Source organism: Dreissena polymorpha, chromosome 13, assembly GCF_020536995.1.
Source record: "Dreissena polymorpha isolate Duluth1 chromosome 13, UMN_Dpol_1.0, whole genome shotgun sequence".
In the NCBI taxonomy this organism is placed as follows: Eukaryota; Metazoa; Mollusca; class Bivalvia; order Myida; family Dreissenidae; genus Dreissena; species Dreissena polymorpha.
In genome coordinates, this window is record NC_068367.1 from 36,232,840 (window position 1) to 36,244,334 (window position 11,495).

General features: G+C 36.9%; 1 protein-coding gene across 2 annotated transcripts; it reads right to left on the reverse strand.

Moving 5' to 3' along the window:
* Positions 1-872: 872 nt before the first annotated feature.
* LOC127855653 (uncharacterized) lies at positions 873-11,116 on the reverse strand. Of its 2 annotated transcripts, XM_052391394.1 has the most exons (3): positions 10,925-11,116; positions 3,920-5,179; positions 873-3,709 (listed from the first exon to the last, which is right to left on the reverse strand). In XM_052391394.1, the coding sequence occupies exons 2-3, from the start codon at positions 4,906-4,908 to the stop codon at positions 3,700-3,702; spliced, it is 999 nt and encodes a 332-aa protein (XP_052247354.1). In that variant the 5' UTR covers positions 4,909-5,179; positions 10,925-11,116; the 3' UTR covers positions 873-3,699. The 2 variants fall into 2 exon arrangements, with proteins under 2 accessions (XP_052247354.1, XP_052247353.1); XM_052391393.1 differs by having other exon boundaries at positions 873-5,179.
* Between the last annotated feature and the right edge of the window lie 379 nt (positions 11,117-11,495).

Here is an 11,495-nt window from a genome sequence, read left to right on the forward strand (position 1 = left end):
CGCTTTATAATTTTCAGGTTTTTAAATCGTCGAAAGATGCATGCAATGGAAATTTTAGAGCATGGTTAATGTTTATTATTACTGTTTCCTCACAAATATCATAACTACAACAAATATTTGCGAATCTGATACATTTTTTAAATTGTCAATTTACCGAAACGTGAACAGGTCCCTTTAATGTCGGGACAGTGTTGACATTACATATATGCAACACAAATGAAAATGTATATTATTTATGTATGTAAATAGTCACTTGTTTGAAGTAGGAGTTGCGTCGCGTACAATATTATATTTCACACATCGGGGAGTTGTGTGTCAACTTTTGTAGCGGAATAAGACTTTGGAATATATTTATTTCCTTTTCCCACATAATGGTGACCTTAAGGGTGTATATGTAGTGGTTGTTTCTGGTATAGTGTTACGTTAACTCAAGTATGTAGTACATTGTTTAATGTATCTCGTATGACTGTATAATATACATGTACATACGTGATTAGAATGGGAAATACACATCCTGTAAAAGGTCGGAGCAAAATCCCTGATTAAAATATTATATTTTATGGACAATCTCAGTAATGCTTAGTAATTATCAATTGTCGACTTTATAATTTTCTTTATAATGAGTCTCTTTTTAATTATTATAAAGATATTTCGACATTGATTTAAAGCTTTCAATGCGCGTTGCATAAAGTTATAATTGTTTAATGTTTACCTTTGAGTAAATTAAGTCAATCTAACCTAGAAATGTTAAGGTGATAAACCCATGGATAAATTTCGTTTTTTCATGTTTTCTTCAAAATCGGGCTTATTAAAAAAGTGCATTGACTAGGCCGTAGTAGTGTTGGCGTGTGTTTTATCAACAAGAAAACAAATTAATTTTATTTTTATTTCAAAAGTAACAATCAGGATTTTACTAGGAAACATTGTGAATTGTAACACAATCTTGTAAATGCCATGCCAAATCATGTACATGTATAAGAAATAAGAATTATTCCATTTCTCTTCGACAATTTATTTTGTCATTGTTCAATGTGTAATAAAATTGAAATTGAAACGAATTTACTGTATCAGAGACAATGAAACTACAATCATTGTTTACAGGTTAACAACTTATTGAAAGAATTATGCATATGTTCAAAATGGAAACACCCTTTAAAACATATAGAGATTTTCAGTTTTTGTTAAGTGAGCCGCGTCATGCGAAAATGGGCCTTACACCAATTGCGGCCAGCGTAGCTCCAGGCCAGCCAACTATGCGCGCAGTCTGTTAAGGCGTTTCCATGTCCGCTTTTGAGACCACGAAGCCTTGAACTATAGCTCTGCTGGTCGCATATGACATAAAACCCATTTACGCATGACGCGGCTCAAATGTATAGTAATGGAAAAATGGGAAATGATAACATTTGATTGCCTTTTGTAGTCTTGAATAATGCGATAAACGGTAACACATATGGCAACCGTCTGTTCCAACACGCAATGAACACTAATCAAAATGCAAATGACGAGATTGACTTTGTACCCATACATCTGTCCATCAACACAAACACAAGATAAATGTATACAACATTTTAAAACCACATCATACTTGTCAAGCATTGAATGTTTCAGCAATGATTGAAATCAAGAGTTTAAACGATATAACTTCCAATGCAAATGCCTCAATACCTGTTGCCACAGTCATTTATAATACATAAAGTTCCTTGCATTAGAATCACTGCTCGATCCTCGTTTTAACCCATTTATGCCTAGCCTAAGCGTCTACCTAAGCGTCTAGAAAAAAGGCCTTGGCAAACAGCGTAGACCCAGATGAGACGCCGCATGATGCGGCGTCTCATCAGGTTCTTCGCTTTTTGCTTAAAGAAATTTCTGTAAGAAATATTCTAAATATAGAAATAAGTTTAATAGAAATCCCTAATTTTGGAAATAAATTGATCCAATTCAGAAGGATGGGAGAGTCCACTAGGCATAAATGGGTTAAGTAAGCTCGTTCAAACCTTAGCACCACTGTCATGTACGAATTAGTCTCTTTTTGCAACCTCAATTCACAAAACAAATATAATCCATGTGAATCTGTTACCACTTACAACAGTAATCTGTTAACAAGCATGTGTTTAAAATAGTTTTAAGAATGCAGGTGTTTTTATTTATATATTTTGTTGACGGTTATGTTACCGTTTTATTGCAGATTAATAACATCGTTGTTGATTAATATCCCTAGTAATGCTGGAATGACCAATCTTATAGCCAATCTAAGCGCCATGCTATGTCTTGAATAACGTCCATTTTTATTTGGATTGTCCATTCTTGAGATTCTCCAATATATGGAATAACGTTGTGCACACACCTTTTTTCTTTAAAAGATCTAGTGGTTTAACTAAATCGAAAATAAACATTGTTAATATGTGAGAACAAAAAACAACCGTCCCAGCAGTTGTGTTTAACCCATTTATGCCTAGCGTCCTGAAAAAAGGACATTGCAAACAGCGTAGACCCAGATGAGACGTCGCATAATGCGGCGTCTCATCTGGGTCTGCGCTGTTTGCTTAAAGAAATTTCTGTAAGAAATATTCTTAATATAGAAATAAATATACCAGACACCCCTAATTTTGGAAATAAATTGATCCAATTTAGAAGGATGGGAGAGTTCACTGGGCATAAATGGGTTAATCTATAGAACCGTGCTTCATATGGTCCCGTACTCACCAACCCATTCTTAGACTTAAAAATAAACAGTCGGCTTAGAACAAAGAAAACAAGAGATTGCCAAGCAATAGTGTCCCCTACCGGTGAAACTCCACCATTGTCAGTAAAAAAAATATATAAAATATTTGTTGCCATAGCAACCAGAATTCTTGACGTAGGAACAAAATGAAATGACGTGCATAATCTCAATATTGCCATCTATCCATGTTTCAAGTTTCATGAAAAAATATGAAGACTTTTTTAAAGTTATCGCAGGATCCAGAAAAGTGTGACGAACAGACTGACAGACAGACAGAGCGCAAACCATAGGTCCCCTCCGGTTTCACCGGTAGGGGACAAAAAGACATCCAGTGTTTGGACATATACAGGCTAACACTGGTAATTATGCCATTCACAAAATGTTCTACAGGAAGAATGGTGTACATGGTTAATGCCAAGTTTGGCTCAATCAATAAAGCAATTATTGAATAGAATTTGAAAATAATGTGCCTATTTTCTTAGTCGAGTGTTGTAATAGTCTGTATTGTAAATGTTCAGTGAATTCGGGCCTTGGGTACGAGTTAGAGTAACATCAATACTCAAAATGAACGAATATTTCGCAAAATATTTCGCAAAATAATCCCAACCCATAAAAATATCAGTGTTCCTTATAGCAATAGCTAAAATTTAAACGCTAGATGTGGTCTGGTAACATAGATTTAACGAGATGCAAAATGCTCGTTTTTAATTTTGTGTGGTACAATATATGCCATTTTAATTTACCGCAATACTATCTATTCATACGACACACGAGCACTAACTTGGTACATGAACATGTGTTGGATATATTGTCCCGCAAAAAGACCATTTTTTTGTATCTTGTTAAATATATGGTACCATACCACATCTACCGTTGAAATTTTGGCTATTGCTATAAGGAACTTTAATTTTTTTATGTTTACTTTATTTTTCAAATACTGTAAGAAATATTCGTTGATTTTGAGAGGTTATGGGCTTTCAATTAACCCTTTGCATGCTGGGAAATTTGTCGTCTGCTAAAATGTCGTCTGTTGAATTTCTAAAATTAGCATTTTCTTCGAATTTTTTTCAAAGAATACTATCAGAATAGCAAACAGTTTGGATGCAGATGAGACGCCACGTTCTGTGGCGTCTCATCTGGATCCAAACTGTTTGCAAAGGCCTTTAAAATTCAGCTCCAGCGCTTTAAGGGTTAAACAACGTTGTATATTCTTGATAGATATACTCCGCTTCTGCCTCTGAGATATACCCCTGTCCCACAAGTCCCCGCAATATGCCAGCGCGTTCGCTGTCAGTGGCGGCCTTTTTGAACTTCCGGAGCTCCTCGCGGATCTTCGTCGAACTTACATTGCTCAGTTCCGCCGGTATCACGTAGTAACCAGTTTCCGCGAACTTGCGTCCCTTATGAGTATCGAACCAGCGTTTCTCATTCTCGTTCATCCCCTCCCTCCCAACGCAAACGGCGAACCATTTGTCCAGCTCTTTGGAGCTCGAGAGCCGCAGACCGGTTTTCTTGTCGTCGGCCATAAAGCGGTCCGACCCGAACACAGCGGCGCATTTGGCATCCGGCGCGTTCTGCTCCACGCGCAGCACCTCGCGAACGGCGCCCTGTGACTCCGCTACCTTTTGATGCACCTTTATCCAGTCGTATTTCAAGCACGCAACCTCACAGAGGCGCTTCCGGTGCTCGAACGGCAGGATGATGGGCTCTATTTCTTTCTCGCACTTCCGCTGTATCGTACAGTCCGGCGAAATGCATATATAAGTGGCGATTATCGTGAACTTCGTATTGGCCTCTAGCCATTTTTTCGCTTCCACCAGCGTCTGTATGTGATTGGAGTGCACCGGGTTGAAACCCCCAAACAGGTAGAGAATAACCTGACCGGAATCGATTGGCATCTCGTAGTCGCTCTTTCTGGAACTGCTACCTTGTGGCTGCATCGTCCCTTCCGTTTTCACGTTGCCGAGAACCATCGTCGAGTCGACCTCTTGCTGATAGTGCGCGAAAAGGTCGCCTATAGTCCACGATGATTTGTCGATATAGTTCGTGCCGTCCCCGGGAGCCGCTTCCGGTATCGCGTCCGTAAAGACCGAGCTATCATCGGTTTCCGGTACCTTCTCAAGGTCGTTCGAGTTTCTTTTACTGAGTCGTCTGCTCAGGCGAAACATGTTTCTAAGACTAGACATTTTCACGTTTTACTTTCAATTCTCTCCAGTGCTTATCTAAGATCACAGCGTGACCATCAGTAGAAATCACGAACTTACGCACGCACGCACACGCGCGTTGTTTTTCGAAACATTTTAACAATCCCACTGTATATCGCAGCATACAAAGTCACACACTTCCCAAACGCAGCTTCCTTGTTAGATACGAAATGTGTGCGTTCATCTATGTGTAGCTCGATGGCTTAACCAGCACATTGCATTTTGATGACCCTCGCGCAAAAACCTGGTTTATCTGAAAAACACGTGTACACGATTTTAACAAACGTATCAAAATCTCTAAAGTCACATAACATGTATAACAATTAACACGTTTCCGATAAGGAGGAGCAGCCAGTTCCTGTGCAGATAGTCATCAATAAAGTGGTTTATTTAACCCTTTGCATGCTGGGAAATTTGTCGTCTGCAAAAATGTCGTCTGCTCCATTTCTAAAATTAGCATTTTCTTCGATTTTTTTTCAAAGAATACTATCAGAATAGCAAACAGTTTGGATCCTGATGAGACGCCACGTTCTGTGGCGTCTCATCTGGATCCAAACTGTTTGCAAAGGCCTTTAAAATTCGGTTCCCGCACTGAAAGGGTTAAGACTTTATTTATTGCGATAGCGTGACTTATTTTATCGATACACGCTATTTGTCCATCGCATAAGTACGGCGGCACAGATTTGATGCTGTTAATAATCAATAAAGTAGTTAATTTTAAACTATATTTAGTGCAAATGCGTTACTTATTGGATTGATAGAAGCTATTGTCCATGTCATATCAACGTTGGCACAGACGTGATATGTTCGCGTTCCTATTTAACGACATATTATACTTTCGATGTGTGTCATAACATCACCATGGCTCTGTTACATAAACCTCGTATGATTTCACGCCCAGGCTAGCCTATGACTTAGCCTACTTGTTACATGATCTAACAATGGCAGTGTTTCATGACCTAATCATGACCCTGTTACATGAACCCCATATGGCTGTATGACATGACTAGCCCATGACTGTTACATGACCGATCAATTACTATTTACATGCCCTGCCAATGACTGTGTTAAATGACCTGCCTATGGCAGTGTTTCATGATTAAACCATGGCGCTATTACATGACCTCCACATTACTTGCTACATTACCATTTGTTGGACTGCTTATGGCTGTGTTACAAGGCCTGCCTACGGCTGTCTTACATGCCCGGCCTATGGCTATGTTTCATGACTTAATCTTGACTATGTTACATTACTTCTCTATTACTTATTAAATGACATGCCCAATGATTGTGTTATATGATCTAACCATGACTCTGTTTCACGATCTAACCATGACTCTGTTACATGATCTAACCATGACTCTGTAACACGATCTTATCATGACTCTGTTACATGATCTAACCATGATTCTGTTTCATGGTATCTTTATTACTGTTTGGTATGACTAGCCCATGACTGTTACTTGACGTGCTAATTACGCTGTAACATTGCCTGCACATTGCGGTGACCTAACCATGGCTGTTTTACACGACTTCCCCAGTACAGTGTAAAATGGCCAGCTTATATCTAATTGACATGACCAACCGTGACAGTGTAACATGACCCACACAAGCCCATGAATATATTAAGTGACCAACATGCAGCGTTACATGTCCTTCCATAGGCTTTGTTAAATGACCAGCACGTGAATATAGAAAATGACCAACATGACAGCGTTTCATGTCCTTCCATAGGCTTTGTAAAATTGCCAGCACATGAATATAGAAAATGACCAACATGACTGCCTTAAATGTCCTTCCATAGGCTTTGTACAATGACCAGCACATGAATATAGAAAATGAACAACATGGCAGCGTTACATGTCATTCCATAGGCTTTGTAAAATGGCCAGCACATGAATATAGAAAATGACCAACAAGACTGCCTTACATGACTTACAATCGCTTTGTTACATGACCTTCCCATATATTTTGTTACATGACCAATCGCGACTGCGTTACATGACTTACTTAATACTGCGTTAATTGTCTAACCCCTGACTGTGGTACATTACCTACCGAAAACTATTTTACATAAGCTGCCCGGTACTCTGTTATGACTAAGTGTGACCTGTACATTGCTCGTGTGCGTGGGTTACCAATGACTGGTTACATGACCTGTAACATGACCAACCGATGAATATGTTGTGACTAGGTGTGACCCTCACATGGCTTTGTTACATGACTTGTCCATGAATGTAGTGCATTGCTTACATATGACTTTTTACATGACCTGTAATATACTGTTTTTCATGGCCTACCAATGACTGTTTTAAATGACGAACCGATAAATAAGTTAGAAGATGAGCCTATGAATGCGTTCAATATATCCAACAATTTGAAAATTAAATGGCAATACAAAAATTACAATAATTCGTTAAGAAGTTACTCAACATATGCTACAGAAAGGGCAACAGATTCAACATTTTGAGTTTGTTGTTTCAATATACTATACGTTGTATTTTTATATGTTTTATATATTCAAATATGGGTGTTACGATTTATTGTGTCATTGTTTGTTAACTAAATTGTGTTTGTATATGATGTTTTCGTGTTTCTGAAAGATATTTTTTCACGACTTGGCGTTTGTACAAGAAAAAGTCGCCTTCATTGATCATTAAATCACGCATTTCTACCTTTGATATCGGGGTGAGATTAAATGCAAACAAAAAAGATAATAACAAGGCTACATACACAAAGTAGCCTGAAGGTAGAAGGTTGATGAGCAGTCGTTCACTGTTTCGTGTTGACGTTAAGGCAACATTTATCAACACTATATATCGCGTTAAAGGGACGGATTCGCAGTTTTTATTTGGGAAAAATGTTGCTTTTCGTCTGTAGCTCTTACGTCCGTTCGTATGAACCATGTTCACACAGAAACAATACTGCTTCCAAGCAAGCTGTTATGAATATATGGATGATGCATCTGAACGCTGAATGCACCGACATCAACTGACCTCATTTTGACCTTGACATTTACATACTTTTGGACTAAGACTGATTCAGAAGGCTTACATTCTACGTTAACCCATTCATGCCCAGTGGACTCTCCCATCCTTCTAAATTGGATCAATTTATTTCCAAAATTAGGGGTGTCTGGTATATTTATTTCTATTTTTAGAATATTTCTTACAGAATTTCGTTTAAGCAAACAGAGTAGACCCTGATGAGACGCCGCATTATGCGGCGTCTCATCTGGGTCTACGCTGTTTGCAATGTCCTTTTTTTCAGGACGCTAGGCATAAATGGGTTAATCTAAAATGACGCGTTTGAACTTTCTTCTGATTGCAATACTCATTGCTACAAAACTGTAATACTTGCATGAACACTCTCAACATATCCACATCGTTTCATCTCTTTTCGACAGCTACATTTACATAACCTTTGACCTATGAATCAACACTGACTAGGCTTCCACCGGGGTCATCAGCGCATATCGAACGCGGCATACTGTTTTAAATGCAAGTAACTTATACTTTTGTATTTTTAGAATCTATTACATACAGGAATTATAGAAATTCCTTCCGATGTTTGTTACCAAAGCATACATTATTGTTATTGACAGTTGATGCTTCTTTCAGTACAATACTTGCGAAAGTTTGAGACAGTAAAGAAAGGTCACGGAAACATTTCGATCTTGAAATGAACACATTTTCAGAACCTTTTATTCGCGTCGTGAAATCTTCAGATTGGCAATTATGGGTCTTTTATTTGCTTGCTATTGTATTGAACAATCCTGTCGAAATATTATTTAAGAAGCCTTTTTGGTACCATGTTTGGTCTGAGTGCTCATTTTATATTTTCAATTTCAGATCATGCGGTTTTAGAACGACATTGTCCCAATTTTCCTTTCTTTTGTGATTTTTTTCCGACGACAATTCGCAATTTTGAAAAACAATCCATGCGGAAAGTTCCTTTTACGGTACTTTGTAAAAAAGGAAAAGAAATCGGTTTTTACTCCGAAGACCTGTGATTGTCAGGCCTTGAAATTTATCAGGGTTTTTTTGGCCCGATTTTATAGCCGAAATTCGGCTATGTTCCCAATCCCAAAAAGCATACTTTTTTCCCAAAATGTGGCCAAAAATTCCCAATTTCCAAAAAAAAATAATATTTTTTTTTTTTTTTTAGAAAGAAGTGTCTAATGCGTATTTTATCTCAATTTTAATTCAATTACATCTAACAAAGTATTTTATGATTTTGTTCTTTTAATTTGAATGATTATAAAGAGTTATATCAAAATTAGTATTTCCCTAATCAGAGGACTTTTCGTGTGGAAAAAAAGGCCAATGAATTTATTTTCCCAATTTCATGAAAATGCCGATAAAATTCCCAATTCCAAAGCCATGGGCTATCTTCCCAAAAAGTAGAAAAAAAAACCTGTTTATGAAAATAAAACGTATATTTAACACGAGCAACACGCTTTTTTTTCAACGAAAGACTTTCAAAATACAAATTGTAAATGGACTTACAAAAATGACAATTTTCAAAACATGGCGCATATTAAACGATGCATTCATTACATTCATATAAAGAAGTGAAACTCCAGCTGCTGGAGTAGTATTGCATTTTCATTATATACAATTAGTTGGTCTTTTATTTAAGGCAAGTGACCAATTGCCTAAACAGTACAAAACAGACCAATACAAAACAACATACACACATATAAGAATAAAGCTGGGGTCACCGCCTTGGAACGGTCAATGCAAAGCATTGGGGGTTTAAACCGGTTTTAGAGCGTTTTGGAGCTCTCAATCTCAAACTTGGCCCAGCAATATTCATGATACATATAAGTGTGAATAAAATTTAACCTCATAGCATTGCTTCTCAAATTTAACAATAATAAAAGGGAATTTAAAACGCATTCAAATTAATGACGATGTAATGAAATTACGAACAAGTGTCAACTCCATCCCTTTTTTTAGAAAAATATTTAAGAATAAAGCATCATAAAGTTAATATTTCAGATCATCATCGCGCAAATACAGGAAGAAGCAGCAGTAATGGGTGTAAAAGATCCATATTACATAGCTTTGTTGTTTATGTGACTGCTTAAAAATAAAAATGAACAGTAAATCAAACAAGAAACGCCCGTCAGCGAGAAAATATTAATAAAGTTTAACGCTATAAACCCAATTAAAACAAGCAAATAACATTCCTGATTAAGAAAAATGTTGTGTTTTTTTTTTAATAAATAGGACGCGCATACTTTTTATATTATGGTTCTCCTTGTTATTCTTATTAATTTAAACTATTTTAAATATTATAGTTTTGTTAGTAAATTAATGTATTAACATTTTTTCCAAAATACGAAAATCTGTCCCTTTAAGTTTGTGATGAGTGGGGAGGGGGGGCCTCAATCCCGAATAAGTATACCTGATATTATGTATTGCAACTTTACATACACAAAATTATGTATGCGTGAAATTCTAACCATCTAACCCTTGGCAATTGTGTGAGAGCCGTTATTAAGATAAATCTAGCGGATGCGAACACTTGTAAGTTCAACGTTCATCCTATTGTTTACATGATGCATCCCTCGTTTACTTGGAAACTAGGTTTGATATTTTGTATGAGTATATTTTCGTTTTGATAAGGTTACACGTACGTTTAAATAAACACGTTAAATGTTACCACAATAAGTTTAATAACCTCCTATTCTAAAGCAGTAAAAAAATGCAGACATACTACACAAGTTGAACGTGTGTATGGGTTTCCTGTTTCATTTTGCTCTAAATGAAGTGTAAACAAGTTTAAACCAAGTCGTAAATAACAATTCCTTGTTGCCGAAAGTAAACATTTGTGCAAAGTTTCACAGAATCTAAGTATAACCAATGCATAATTTTAGCAATTAGACATTTGCTTTAAATAAGTATACATCGCTTGATAATGAGTGTGTTTACGTATTAGTAAACAAATTTAACAATAACAAATTAACAGGTTAAATCTTGTAAAACCTCACCTTGAACATTGAAATCCACGTCGCTATTTAACACGTAGCCTGCGTTTATCGCTTTTTAAAGCACTAACGTCGTTGTATATTTAGATTGTACACTTAACAACAATAGTAACTGCATATTTAAGACAGGGAAATGAATCCATACATAACGCGATTGTCGTCTGTCTTCTTTTACTTCCGTTTTGAAAACTTGGATCGATTTCTCGATCACAGCTAAGGCCGAGCCAACACAAACATTGTTTTACGGCTTCATTTATTTAAGCGTCGCTATTACAAAAACGAGGTTTAATGCACGTTTGTAAAGTGTAGTACAATATAAACATGAGCAGTCCGCGCAGGCTAATCAGGGACGACACATTCCGCTTTTATGGTATTTTTCGTGTAAATGAATTCTCTTTTTTGAAAAAAAAACAGTCTATGCGGAGAGTGTCGTCCGTGATTGGTATGCGCGCGCCGCACATGCTAATTTGGGACGACACTTTCCGCACATGCATTAAACCCCCATTTCTCAGAACGAGGCTTATTTTATGCGTCTCGCTTCAGTGATCATAAACAATAATATTTTGCAAATCAT

Coding starts and splice junctions, on each gene's coding strand:
- LOC127855653 (XM_052391393.1), bottom strand. CDS start 4,908: ATGTCTAGTCTTAGAAACATGTTTCGCCTGAGCAGACGACTCAGTAAA.